The following is a 15,249-nucleotide window of genomic DNA, read 5'->3' on the forward strand; positions in this document are numbered from 1 at the left end:
TCAACCCCCAAGGTACTCTTTAAAAAAAAAAAAATATATATATATATATATATGTATGTATATATATATATTTATTTTTTGGGGAAATTTTATTTAATTAACTAATTTAGAATATTTTTCATGGTTACAAGATCCATGTTCTTTCCCTCCCTTCTCCCTAACCCACTCCCGTAGCTGACTGCAATTCCACTGGGTTTTACATGTGTTATGGATCAAGACCTATTTTCATATTATTGATATCCCCAAAGAACTCTTACAAGGCCGTATGGAACTTTTGGCAAGCCAATGGGGAAAGCAAGAGGAGTATTTTTTTTTTTGCATAACCAGCTGAAGAAATAGATATGAATTTGTGACTTAGAGCATAGTAGGTCAGGGTTAGTTCAAAATTCTTGAATCCCTAAAATTACATTACCTAAACTTCCTTTCTGTATTACCCAGAATGCTTTTCCCTTTGCGCATGTTTGCATGGTCACATAATTTGTTTGTAAGTTCTGTAGCACCACCTGGGCACTCTCTCTCTTCCCTCATGACCAGGCTGGATTTAGATAGTTCTTTTACTTTAGTTATTATTAATAAAACTTTTAAAATATAATACTTAGTTATTAAATATTAAGTTTTAATCTTCATATCAGGTTGCTTAAAACTTACTTAGACCATAATCTCTTTCATCCGGGTCACTCTCATGTTTCCGCCAACGACAGCAGAGGTGCTGGAATATCATGGTCATGTGGCTGAAAATAATTAGGGGTGGTGGCAGGACGGGTCTTTCATGAAATGTCATGATCAGTTGATACCTTTGAAACTTCCACACTTGATTAGAAATAGATTTAACTTCGAAAAATGTATTGCTGAAAAAAAGATCAAATAGAAAGCAAGTGAGATCTGTTTTGTTAAAAGCTATTTGTTTTCTTTAAGAGGTTTACCTAGGACAGAGTGACTGTGGTTTTGCCCTATGGTGACAAAGCTTAATGGGGTACAACAGTAACATCCTAGGGTGAACTTCTTGCACCGTGTATTCCTGGCTTTTGGCTTTCCAGCAGCAGCTGGTCCTTCTTTAGTGTAGCAATCACTAAGTGTTATAGGGCTTGTTTTCTTCCCTTAGTGACAATAACTCAGGTGAGCTTCACCTTCCCACACTCTTACTACCCTCCTTCCCTCCAGGTACAAGAATTCTCAATTATATTTTTTTCTTCCACCCTTACATTGATTTGAAATCCCCAAAAGCCAACTTGCTACTTACTTAAAGACAGCAATAAGGAGATTGACCAGCAGGATATTTGCCACTAAGAGATAACAAGCCATGATGGCTGGTACAATCCAGGCTCCTGTCTTGCAGGGAGGCAACTGGATTATTTTGCCATCTTCTCGGGTTTCATTTTGTCCACAGGGAGCTGGAGGAAGTAAAAGAGGCAAGAAGTGAAGAAGTATAATCCATGGGGATGTAGCTCCTTCATCAATAACTAATGATCATTTTACCACCAAACATAAAAAAACCCCACAATAAAAACTCCAACTAACAAGAACAAGAAAACCCTTTGTGAATCTTCTGAGTAGTTGTCTCGCTGTAAAAAGCACACTTATGCAGTATATTAGCCAGTTTCAGGAGGCTTACATTTTCAAAGAACAACTTTCCTGCTAGCATCTGAAAATGGCCTTCCTCAGGAAGGCTCAGTGAGGGTTTTTGGAGAAAAACATTTTAGTTGACTTAATAGTGCTTGGGTTGAAGGAACACTGAGGTTATTTAATCTTGCCTCTGTGAATTTTAGATGTACTCAACCCTGCTTAGTCTTTAGAATTCTAGCAACTAGGAATGTATACACCCCCACTTAAGGATTAACTGTAGGGGAGGATGGCCTGTGATCGGCATGTGTTAGCAAGTGACAAATCAGAACCAACTGACTGACCCCCTGGGCTGTCCTAAGCCAAGTTTAAGCCACCATTGGTACATGTGAGACACAGGAAGTGATGTAAAGTACTGCCTATATATTTTTTGTCATTTCCTGTAATTGCTCTCTTGGTGGTGTTGGAAGCTTTTTGCGGTGTTTGGCGTGCTTGTGGCTTTGGTGGACTTTGGTGGTGGAGTTTACTGGGAGGAGCTCTGTAGCATGGTTTAGGTAAGATGGTTTCCCTGAAGGACCTTGGTGAGTGATAAGGCTGACTCCCCTTTTCCTTGACCTTCTGAAGGCACTATCCTCTGAGGAGGCCTCTCATTTTGGAGGAGGCCTCGTGGCTGGAAGTCGAGCTAGATTTAATCTTCTGAGAAGGCCCCTTGGCTGAGGCCTCTGAACTCCCCCTGGCTTAGGCCAGGTGGGAGCAGATCTACCCCTTCCCTCTTCTCTCTCGTTCTTAATTTTTTTTCCCTTCTATTGTAAATAAACCACCATAAAATTCTATTCTGACTTGAGTATTTCATTGGGATTTAGAATTTAAATCCCTGGTGACCACTAATAAAATATATTCAGTCTCAATCCTAAAATTTACCCTTAACACCTCTCTGATTTGTCAAGTTACTTTAAAAATGTACTTTGAAGATGAAAACAGGCCAGCTATTAGCAAGAAGCCAATCACCATTGATCACCAATTAATGAGTGATTGTTAATTGCTGTAAGAAGCAAGTTCTGTGCTGGTAGGAAATGATTTTCTATTCTTGTATTGGTAGGGAATATGGGATAAGGAATGCAACATCTTGGGAGATACCTGGAGGGCCAATTAATTGAGGGATAGGGTTTTCATCCATAGGAGAAATTAAAGGTGATAGGTTTTGAAGTGGAGAGAATGTATTTTTTTACATTGAAACAGCAATTTACATATGCTTTTCTGGGCATCCTGAACAAAATCTAACCTCATTGGATAACTGGTATATAGGGTGCTTTAAGGTTTAATAAGAGCTTCATACACTTAGTTCATTTAATTCCTAAATCTACTCTATGAAGTCAGTGCAATGAATATTTTTATCCTCATTTTACAGATGAGGAAACTGAGGGATAAAGCTAACATAAATCCATTATGTACTTATCTTGTATGTATCACTTTATGTATATATTGTCTCCCTTGTTAGAATGTAAACTTTATGAGGGCATGAATTGTTTTTTCCCTTTTCAAGGTATCCTTTGGCACATGGTAGGATAGGGATAAAGACTAGACTTTTGATTTCATTGCCATGGGGAACTTCCAGATGAGGAAACTATCTCCAATGCAGATAGATTGCTGAGCAGCACAAAAGCCTAAGTGAGGTTCTCTATACCATTATTAATTTGTAGTGGTTAAAATCAGCTTGGTTTCATGATTTTCTATAATAATGCCTACCTTATAGCAGGAGGGGAGAAGTCAGAGTTACTCAGAGTGAGGATTCATTTAGTCAGATAGTAGGTCAATAAATATAAGTGCCTACTATGTGCTAGGCACTGTGCTTAGTTAGGGGGATAGTCTCTGTCTTCAAAGAGCTTATAATCTAATGAGGAGGGAGAGAAACAACACACAAAAGGAAGCTCTTAATATACTTGAGGAGAAGTAGGGATGGTGGAAAATCAAAGGAGCCCCAAAGTAATGAGATAAGAAATAAAGAGATATTCTGAGCTGAGCTCTCCCTTTATTTTATTTTTTTTGTCAGTCAGTAAACATTTAATAAGTGCCTACTATGTGCCAGATACTATGCTAAGTGCTGGGGAAAACAGATTAGAGCTAGGCAGGAAAAGACTTTAAAATATAAGCGAAATTTCTATTTTCTCTTTGAGACAGTAGGGAGCCACTGAAGTTTACCAAGTAGGAGAGGGCTATGAACAGATTTGTGTTTAGGAAAATCACCACCATTTGGGGAATATATTGGAGGGGGAAGAGACTTAAGGCCAATGAAGAGCCAATAATCTGAATGAGAGTTGACTTGTTTAATTGATAGCGATAGAGCTGTCCAAAAGAATCATGGATTTCCTCAGGAGGTGGTAGTTTCACCATCCTTTTGTGAGCTCTCCCTTTAAATAGAACTTTTGGAATTCATAGATCCAACATCTAATCAGAGGCAGAGGATAGTGATGAGACAGAGTACCAAGGCTGATGGGATCTTGAAGGAAGATGAGTTTTCCCAATGATAAACTTCCTGGGGCATACTGGAGAAGTAGGAGTCCCAAAGTAGGATAGCCAGGTGAGAAATGAGATATTCTGAGCTGACCTCCTTCCTTAAATGGAAGCTGTGGATTTGATGGTTCCACCCTCCAATCAGATTTTGCAGGGTGATTAACTTCCAGGAGTATGGATTTATATTTTGGGAATGGGGTAATATCAGAGAAGCAAAGGATTCTAGGTAGTAGTTAGTAAAATGCAAAAGGGAAGATGGCTATGGAGGTAGGTGGAGCCAGTTTGAAGGAAATGCTCCATGGCATGGATCAAGGATCTGAAGGTCATAAGAATGATGAGGTCGAGGTGAATGAGAGAGAAGGAATGGTAGAAGGATAGTGAGTTGTGGTCAGGGAGGAACTTATAAGTTTGTAATGTTAACAGATGAAAGTGCAATTTTAAGAGATGATGAAGTTTCAGGTATGTTCATATTAGTCTGTTGATGAGATGGGGTGAGGAATGTGTTGAGATGGTTGAAGAATCATATGGTTGAGTTGCTCTCAACATGAGTACAGTCGTTGAGCCTGAGAGAAGGTGAATGGGTAAAGTCTTAAAAAGTAGGCAGAATCAACTGACCTTAGAAATGGGAAGATCATTGAAAGATAGTGGTAGAGAAATGAAGAGTATCCTTTCCCTTCCTCCTTTCCCTTTGAGTTGGGGAGGACAAAGGAAGGCTCTAAAAGCTTAAACAAGAATAAAGGAAAGATATGTTATGATCGTTGTTGAAGATCAGGCACAGTTGGTAGGGGAACATGGAGAAAAAATGGCCACTTCTCTCAAGGGAGTTTTTAAGGAATGTAGTATCATCAGGAGAGATCTAGTTTTTGATAAAAGTGAGGAAATGAAAGGAATGTTGGTTGAAAAGTACAAGGATGTAGGGGAGCTTGCTGACAACAGGACAATTCTGAAGTGCACTATGGAATGGATGAGAAGATGAGTTTACCAGGTTGAGTGGGAAGTGGGGAATTTAATAGGTATTAAGATTTGGAGAAGATAAGATGGGCAGATCACTTCAACCTAAGGGAGAAATCCTGGGATTAGGAAGTCAACTCAAGGAAGTAGATTGGTGAAGTGTGCTTACTTGGCAATATTCATCTGAAAAAAATCTGTGGTCCCTCTGACCCGGAGTCTGAGATAGAATTTGGAACTTTAGCATTTTGATGAGCCTCCATGAGATTTTTCCAGTTTGCTCTAGCTAATTGAGTAATATAAATGAGTCTCAGGGCTCTGGGATTCCTGGTATTGGGCAACAAAGGGATGACAGACTGCTGAATGAATTCTGGGTTTCCATGAGGTGTCACTTCCAGGTGTGCCTTGGAAAAATGAATTGATTCCTTTTGTTTGGTCACTAATAATGATTTCCCAGGAACATGAGTTCAAATCTGGTCTCAAATATTTACCAGCTGTATAGGATTTAAGTCACTTAAATCTTTATCAGCCACACCTTCTAAAAAATGGGGATAATAATACCAACTTTTCTCCAGAATTGTGAGAATAAAATGAGATAAAATTTGTAAAGCATTTTGCAAACCTTAAAGTGCTTTACAAATGCTTACTTTACTACCACTGCTACCACTACCTCCTCCTCTTCCACCCCCTCTCCCCTACTACTTTTAGGCAGGTTTAAAATTTTTTTCACTAAGTTTACAAAGTGTTTTCAATCCAGCAACTCTATGAGGTAGGGAATTCTCTATCTTATAGATGAAGAAGCCTCAAAGAAAAGAAATTATTTCCTTAACATTACACAGGTAGTATATATGCTTACTTTGTACTAGTCAACTGAAAGAGAATTGTGGTCACTCTGACCCAGAGTTTGAGATAGAATTTGGAACTTCAGCTTAGAATTTAGAACAGAGACTCAAAGCCAAGTCTTCTGTCTCTAAGACTAGTACTTTTCTCCTATCAAGAATAAGGTTTTAGTAGACTGCAAACATGTCAGTCAACCTTAGGACATGGCAGTGAAGAAAGCTACTTTTATCTGAAGTTGCACACTGTCCAAAGTGAGAGAAGCTCATTTTCAAAATGAAAAGTCAGGGATGCAAGAGACCTTCAGTTATTTGCATATGCATTGTCATTCCTGAGAACTGCTTTGGAGGGTGTAAATCTTGCCCACACAGAATCACAACTGGACAACACTTGTGTTGTCCAGTTGTGATTCTGTAGTGTGGATGGATTGCTGATTAGTTCCGGGAGATGTTGAGTCCCATAACTGCTGTGGTAGTATCTAGTTTTCTGGGAGTCTAAGTTAATGATCACTGAGTAAATTCTCTTCTGACCTCTGGGCTGGGTTGGAGGGCAGAATGGAATTTAAGACCACATAGGGCAGTTTTCTTGTTCTTTGCCTTTTTTCATGCCTCAAAGCACACGTGTCAAAGTGCTTACTTAGCTCTTGCAAGGTATAGGTGTTACTCATAAATGGAGTGAGTGATAACTGTAGTGGCAATACAAATTAATCATTAAAAACTCACACAATCTTAAGAAACACAGGGTACATTAGGGTACAGGGAGTACCTTACACAAAGAAGGAAACATTATTAAGAGCAGCAGGGAAAATAGCCATCCAAGTAAAAAAAAAGTTATACCTATAGATACACAGCCATCTTATTCTTGGATATCTCTGTGACAGGAAGCAAGCTGTGAAACTTTGTGTTAGATGTGCTAAAAAAGTGCAATGCCAGTTGTTGACTTCAAGATGGGGAAAAGTTGGTCGAGAGGGTACAGAACAGTTAATGATCTACATTGATAGAGGGAGTTTTTCTTCCTGGAAGCTCCCTGCATCAATGAAATCATGTCTGGAACACCTTTCAGTCCTGGACATTATGCTTCTCTTGATTCAGCTTAATAAAGTTTTTTTTTTTTTTTTGGCAACCATATCACATTGCCAATGTCTTGCAGTCATCAGAATTATTATATCTTTTTCAGACAATCTGCTCTCTAACCACACATTCTCTCATTTTGTTCTTATAAAATGGCCTGTGGGTTAATTCTCATCTTTAGTACTCCTGAGACTAGTTTCACAGAATCATGTCATGTTCTTATTATATTCATCTGCCAATACCTTGCCTTGTTTCTGTATCATTTAAAATTTCAAGTTCATTGATGAGTTTCCTGTGCATCTACATAAATTTCTTTAGATTACTTCTCTCTTCCCTCCTCACACAAATTTTTTTTTGTGTCTTGAAAATTTATTCTCAAGAGCTTTCCAAGTCTTGTTGATTTGACTTCTGCAATATATCTTATATCGATCCTGTTTTCTTTCTGCACACAGTCTACCCCAGTTCTGGCAGTCATAACTTCTCACATGGATCATTGCAACAGCTTTCAAATTGGCCTCCCTGCTTCTAGTTTTTCCTTCTTCCAATCCATCCTCCACACAATGATCCAATTGATGTTCCTAAAACATGGAGCTGATCATGTCATTCATCTATTCATAAAAAAATTCCATGGTTCTTAAATACCTTTAACATAAACTATACAATTTTCAGCCTGTCATTTAAAACTCTCCAAAATCTGGCTCCTACCTGGCTTTCCAGTCTTCCTTATTCCCCTTCATATACTTTCTGTTCTAGTCAAACTGAACTGTTAGCTCTCCCTTATGTGACATTTCATCTCTCATCCCTGAAGGGTTCTTTGAGAATGAGAGACAAAAAAAAAAAGATACTGATTCTTGCCAAGAAAAGATAATTATCCCTGTTCTTTAGCAAAAGCATTGGCATATCTTCCCTCATTCTAGTTTAGGTTTCTATATCCTTCTTTTGTTTTCTCCAAATGAGGATTGGCCTTTGATACTACAAATACTCTCTTTTTGGCGGTGGGGGGGGGGGTCTTTTCTTTTCTAAGACATTCATTCCAACCCACTTATCCTAAGTTTCACCATTCTTTTTACTCCATTTGGTCAGTAAGGTATTTGACTCATACTTTTCCCTGCTACATATACCTTGCTGCCTGAAGATTTAAAGGGTCAGCCTGATTTCAGACCATAGCACTTCTTATCATGGAGATCATGTAGCGTCCTTCAACATCCACTGTCTAAGCATTGTGTCCTTTCTACTGCTGCTTTGCAGTCTTGCCATGCAGTCTTTAAAAATTGTGAGGTTTCACCTAGCAGATTGGCTAACATGATAGCAAAGGGAAGTAATGAATGCTGGAGGGGATGTGGCAAAGTAGGGACATTAATTCATTGCTGGTGGAGTTGTGAACTGATCCAACCATTCTGGAGGACAATTTGGAACTATGCCCAAAGGGCGACAAAAGAATGTCTACCCTTTGATCCAGCCATAGCACTGCTGGGTCTGTACCCCAAAGAGATAATGGACAAAAAGACTTGTACAAAAATATTCATAGCTGCGCTCTTTGTGGTGGCCAAAAACTGGAAAATGAGGGGATGTCCATCAATTGGGGAATGGCTGAACAAATTGTGGTATATGTTGGTGATGGAATACTATTGTGCTCAAAGGAATAATAAAGTGGAGGAATTCCATGGAGACTGGAACGACTTCCAGGAAGTGATGCAGAGGGAGAGGAGCAGAACTAGGAGAACATTGTACACAGAGACTAATACACTGTGGTATAATCGAACGTAATGGACTTCTCCATTAGTGGCGGTATAATGTCCCTGAACAATCTGCAGGGATCTAGGAGAAAAAACACTATGCATAAGAAGAGGACAAACTGTGGGAGTAGAAACACTGAGGAAAAGCAACTGCCTGACTACAGCGGTTGAGGGGACATGACAGAGGAGAGACTCTAAATGAACACTCTAATGCAAATATTAACAACATGGCAATGGGTTCGAATCAAGAACACATGTGATACCCAGTGGAATCACGCATCGGCTATGGGGGGTGGGGGGGAGGAAAAGAAAATGATCTTTGTCTTTAATGAATAATGCTTGGAAATGATCAAATAAAATTTTATAAAAAATTGTGAGTTTTTTAAAAAAAATCTGGAATGGCAGTCTAAAAATGACTTGAGAGGCAGAATCAAGATGGCGGCTTATAGAGAGCAACAGTTCAGACCTCTGTAAACTCTTCCTCACCAATCAAAAGCAATGTTTTGAGGGGACTGAAAATCAAATCTAACAACAGGACAGAGCTAGGGAACCCTCTACCTGGACCTAACTTAAAAGGTATGCCCCCCCAATAGCCTGAATTCTAGAACATGTGGGTTTAAGGGGAAGGAAGAAGGAAGGTTCCAGGATCCCTCTCCCACCAACAGCACTGAGCCTCTAGCAGTGGCTGGAATCTCTGGGAGGGCAAGGGCGCCAGTCCAGAGGGAGTACCTTGCTGGCAAATCTGTGCCAGGCTCAGGGCATAGGATGCAGGTGGCATAGGAGAAGTACAGAGCAGGCAGCCTGGTTGCAGCCAAGATACTCCATCTTGCCCCTCCTCCCCATTTATGAAGGATTTGGCCTCAGGGCATATCCAGCTTTGCAGATCAACTCCTCTGCCCTGGCTCAATCTCATCAATAGGGCAGATAAGAAGCCTTCACGGGTCAGGAAAGCTCAAGCTCCAACACTCCTATCCCACAGCCTAATCTGAGAGCCTTGCTAAGTTCCAAGGGAAAAAGCTGAAACAAACTATAGACAATGACCTTGACAACAGGATGATACGACCAGCTCCTTTTCAGCTTCTGCAGTCAGATGGGGAAGATCTGACTAACCTGACCAATCAGCAGAACAGAGAAGCCCCTTCAGGACATAAGAGCCCAAACCCACACATCCAGCTCATAATGAAAGGAGAAAGACTACAGGCAACTACATGGGGAGAAAGAAGGGGCAAATCTTAGCAAACAACAGAAAAAGAAAAAAGAAATTACAACCAACAGCTTCTATCTACACAATGAACAAAGAGCAAATGGAACAGAGGAAGATCAAGGAACAACAAGGAAAAACACAGGAATTCCAGCGAATTGGACATAGGCTTTGGAAGAACTCAAAATACAATTCAAAAAACAATTAAGAGAGGCTGAAGACAACTGGGAAAAGAACTTAAAAAGCAAAATAAATCATCTGGAAATAGAAAATAGTGCCTTGAAAGCCAAAATTAATCTGCTTGAAAATGAGGCAGAAGAGATTAAAGATGAGGCAAAGAAGATGAAAGATGACCTCCAAAGAAAATCATACCAGAAGGAGAAGGATGACCAAAAAGCTAGAAATGAAATTCTGTCTTTAAAAATTAGAATCCAACAACTAGCAGCAAATGACTTCACAAGGCATCAGGAAACTATAAAACAAAACCAAAAGAATGAAAAAATTGAAGAAAATATGAAACACCTCATCCACAAAATGGAAGATATGGAAAACAGGTCCAGGAGAGAAAACTTAAGAATCATTGGTCTACCAGAAGATAATGATAAAAGAAAAAGCCTGAACATCATTCTACAGGAAATTATCCAAGAAAACTGACCCAACATTCTAGAGCAAGAGGGAAAAGTGGAGATTGAAAGAACCCACAGATCACCTCCTGTACTTAAACCCCAACTGACAACACCCAGGAATGTTATAGCCAAATGCAAGAACTACCAGAACAAGGAAAAAATATTACAAGCTGAAAAGAAGTCATTCAGATACCATGGAACCAGTTAGGATAGAACAGGATCTGGCTGCATCTACACTGAAGGACTTGAAGGCATGGAATATGATATTCCAGAAAGCAAGGGAACTAGATCTACAACCAAGAATCAACTACCCAGCAAAACTGACTATATTCTTTCAGGGGAAAGTATGGTCATTTAATAAAATAGAAGACTTCCAAGCATTCATAAAGAAAAGACTGGACTTGAACAGAAAATTTGATGCCCAAACACAGAACTAAAGAGAATCACCAAAAGGCAAGAAAGGGGAAAAAACAAACAAAAACCCCACCCCTCCAAAACAACTTTTTTAAGGGACCCAATAAGAAAAGAGGATATTGGTAACTCTTAAAAATTGTTATTGTCACCTGGGTAGCTAAAAGAATTATACTTAGAAAGAACAGTGATAAACTCTATAGGAAGAAATGCCAAGACATACATACTAGGGGTAAAAAAAAGAGGTTAATACTAAGAGAAATGGGAAAAGAAACAAAATGGGGTAAATTTATATGTCATAAAGAAGCACATGGTGGGAGTGGGGGAGAACACCAATACACTGGAAAGGTAAAGAGATTGGATACAGGAAATACTTAATTCTTGCCTGCATTGAAATTGACTCAGAGGGAAGAACAATCAGATCCATTGGGAGAGAGAATTGATTCGTGCCCTATAGAGAAGAAGAAGGGTAACAAACAGACTGGTGGGGAGGAAAGCAATCCAAGGGAGGGAGAGAAGGTGGGGTGGTAGTTTAAAAAGACTATAAAGAAAACAAGAGAGGAATAAGAAGGGGGGGGGTAGAAAGGGAAGTAAAATAAAAGTGGGAATTAGGGGGACTGATTAAAAACAAAATACTGGTGTAGCATGAAATAGTGAAAGAAGAAAGGGCAGGACTAGGAGTGGAAATCAAAATTTTGGGAAATGCACAGCTGGTTATCATAACTCTGAATGTGAATGGAATAAACTCACCCATAAAATGGAAGCAAATAGCAGAGTGGATTAGAAACCAAAATTCTACCATATGTTGATGACAAGAAACATACATGAGGAAGGTAGACACACATAGGGTAAAGGTAAGCAGATGGAGCAAAATCTATTGGGCATCAACTGAGAAAAAGAAGGCAGGAGTAACAATCATGATATCTGACAAAGCCAAAGTAAAAATAGATCTAGTTAAAAGAGATAGGGAAGGTAATTACATCCTGATAAAAGGCAGTGTAAATTATGAGGAAATATCAGTACTCAACTTGTATGCACCAAATGGCATAGTATCCAGATTTCTAAAGGAGAAACTAGTGGAGTTCAAGGATGAAATAGATAGTAAAACTATACTAGTGGGAAACCTGAACCTTCCTCTATCAGAAATAGATAAATCAAACCAAAAAATAAATAAGAAAGAGTTAAGAGAAATGAATGAAATGTTAGAAAAATTAGAGTAAGTAGGTATGTGGAGAAAAATAAATAGGGACAAAAAGGAATATACCTTCTTTTCAACAGCACATGGTACATTCACAAAGACTGACCATGTACTAGGGCATAAAAACATTGAAAACAAGTGCAAAAGAGCAGAAGTAATAAATGCCACCTTCTTTGATCACAATGCAATGAAAATAATAATTACTAAGGGTACATGGGGAGCAAAATTAAAAATTAATTGGAAATCAAATAATATGATTCTCTAAAATTGGTTAAAGAACAAATAATAGAAACAATTAATAATTTCATTGAAGAAAATGACAATGATGAGATATCCTTTCAAAATCTATGAGATGCAGCCAAAGCAGTATTTAAGGTGAAATTTATATCCTTGAGTTTATATATTAACAAATTAGGGAGAACAGAGCATGCAAATTAAAAAAACCAGAAAGTGAACAAATTAAAAATCCTCAGATGAAAACTAAATTAGAGATCCTAAAAATTAAAGGAGAAATTAATAAAATTGACATTCAAAGAACTATTGTTTTAATAAATGAGACTAGAAGCTGGTATTTTGAAAAAACAAATAAAATAGACAAAGTACTGGTCAATCTAATTAAAAAAAGGTAAGAAGCAAACCAAATTAACAGTATCCAAAATGAAAAGGTAGACCTCACCTCTAATGAAGAGGAAATTAAGGTAATCATTAAAAACTATTATGTCCATTTATATGGTAATAAATATGGCAATCGAGGTGAAATGGATGAATATTTACAAAAATATAAATTGCCTAGATTAACAGAAGAAATAGAATACCTAAATAATCCCATATCAGAAAAAGAAATTGAACAAGCCATCAAAAAACTCCCTAAGAAAAGATACCCAGGACCAGATGGATTCACAAATGAATTCTATCACACATTCAAAGAACAACTAATCCCAATATATACAAACTATTTGACAGAATAAGCAAAGAAGGAATTCTACCAAATTCTTTTTACGACACAAATATGGTACTGATTCCAAAGCCAGTCAGGTCAAAAACAGAGAAAGAAAACTACAGAACAATTTCCTTAATGAACATAGATGCAAAAATCTTAAATTGCTTAAAAAGCAAAAAGACTCCAGCAAGTGATCACAAGGATTATTCATTATGACAAGGTAAGATGTATACCAGGAATGCAGGGCTGGTTCAATATTAGGAAAACCATCCAAATAATTGACCATATCAACAAGAAAACCAACAAAAATCACATGATTATCTCAATAGATGCAGAAAAAGCCTTTGAGAAAATACAACACTCATTCCTATTGAAAACATTAGGAAGTAGAAGAATAGAAGGGCTTTTCCTAAAAATAATAAACATTATATATCTAAAACCATCAGCAAATATCATCTGCAATGGGGATAAACTAGAAACCTTCCCAATAAGATCAGGAGTGAAACAAGGATGCCCATTATCACCTCTATTATTTAACATTGTACTAGAAACACTAGCTATAGCAATTAGAAAAGAAAAAGAAATTGAAGGTATTAAAATAAGTAATGAGGAGATCAAGCTATCCTTCCTTGCAAATGATATGATGGTCTACTTAAATTAGAATCCTAGAGAATCAACTACAAAGCTAGTAGAAATAATCAACAACTTTAGCAAAGTTGCAGGATACAAAATAAACCCACATAAGTCATCAGCATTTCTATATATTTCCTATACATCTTAGCAGAAAGAATAAGAAAGAGAAATTCCATTTAAAATCACCCTAGACAATATAAAATACTTAGGCATCTATCTGCCAAGACAAACACAGGAACTATATGAACACAATTACAAAACACTCTCCACACAATTAAAACTGTAAATTTTAGATTTACTCCACCCTGCTTAGTCTAGCCAACAGGAATGTACACATCCCTATGTAAGGATTAAGTGTTGAGGAGGATGGCCCATGACAGACATGTGCTAGCAAGTGACAAATCAGAAACAACTGGCAGACCCCCTGGATGGTGCAAAGTACATGTGAGATGCAGGAAGTGATGTAAAAAAGTCTATATATCCGTGTCACTTCCTTTTATATATAATATATATCACATATTATATTTAATATACTTATCACATTGCAGAGAACTGTAGTCAATGAAAGGATCATTCATTCTTCTTTTATTTACCTGGGAAATCCATCCTTAAAAAACATATTAAGTGATCTTAAGGACAATGTAATTTGCTCAACAAAGAAGGTGATCTAGAAGCTGGAAAACTTATAGAATCTATGGAAGAATTTGATGATGAAACAAAGAAAATAAAAATAAAAATCCTGACAGTAAAGAACCTTCTGAGGACATTGTATTAGAAGGATTTTTGCTAAAGAATCAGTATATGCTGCTCTTCATATGAGGTGGAGCAAGTAGTACCTCATTGCTGCATGGGTCAAGTGAGTTGAACGCAGGATAAACTCAAGGCTGGCAATGCTTTGGCATTTTTAGGTCTGGAGAAAAAACGATTTGAATGACTGAACTTACTACTGAGACAAAACTTAAGAAGATATCTATTTTTCTCTGCTTCTATATGTGTCAGTTCTATGTTGCTATAAATTTTATTGTGTACTCCATTTCCTAGAAATAGAACATCCCAAAACATCAAATTATTCTTGACTAAAATTATTCACCACTTTCTTCATTTTTCTGTGAAGTATTTCAATACACAAGAAATGAAAGGCTAAAAAAAAAAATCCAAAAAATCCAGCCATTCCCCAACTGATAAATGGGCAAGGGACATGGATAGGTAATTTTCAGATAAAGAAATCAAAACTATTAATAAGCACATGAAAAAATGTTCTAAATCTCTTATAATCAGAGAGATGCAAATCACAACTCTGAGGTATCACCTCACACCTAGCAGATTGACTAATGTGACAGCAAAGGAAAGTAATGAATGTTGGAGGGTGTGTGGCAAAGTAGGGACACTAATTCATTGCTGGTGGAGTTGTGAATTGATCCAACCATTCTGGAGGACAATTTGGAACTATACCCAAAGGGCACTAAAAGACTGTCTGCCCTTTGATCCAGCCATAGCACTGCTGGGTTTGTATCCCAAAGAGATAATAAGGAAAAATACTTGTACAAGAATATTCATAGTTGTGCTCTTTGTGGTGGC

At 37.8% G+C, this 15,249-nt stretch overlaps 1 protein-coding gene across 8 annotated transcripts in view; it reads right to left on the reverse strand.

Annotated features, from left to right (window-relative positions):
- The window catches only part of TRPM3 (transient receptor potential cation channel subfamily M member 3), a 722,593-nt gene that overhangs the window by 22,655 nt on the left and 684,689 nt on the right, over positions 1-15,249 (reverse strand). For all 8 annotated transcript variants that reach the window (XM_056804169.1, XM_056804172.1, XM_056804170.1 and 5 more), the window contains 2 exons: positions 1,241-1,391; positions 649-848 (listed from right to left, as the gene is read on the reverse strand). In XM_056804169.1, coding sequence (XP_056660147.1) covers positions 649-848; positions 1,241-1,391 — 351 coding nt within the window. The remainder of the gene's footprint in view (positions 1-648; positions 849-1,240; positions 1,392-15,249) is intronic.

Source organism: Monodelphis domestica, chromosome 7 (assembly GCF_027887165.1).
Source record: "Monodelphis domestica isolate mMonDom1 chromosome 7, mMonDom1.pri, whole genome shotgun sequence".
Classification (NCBI taxonomy): domain Eukaryota; kingdom Metazoa; phylum Chordata; class Mammalia; order Didelphimorphia; family Didelphidae; genus Monodelphis; species Monodelphis domestica.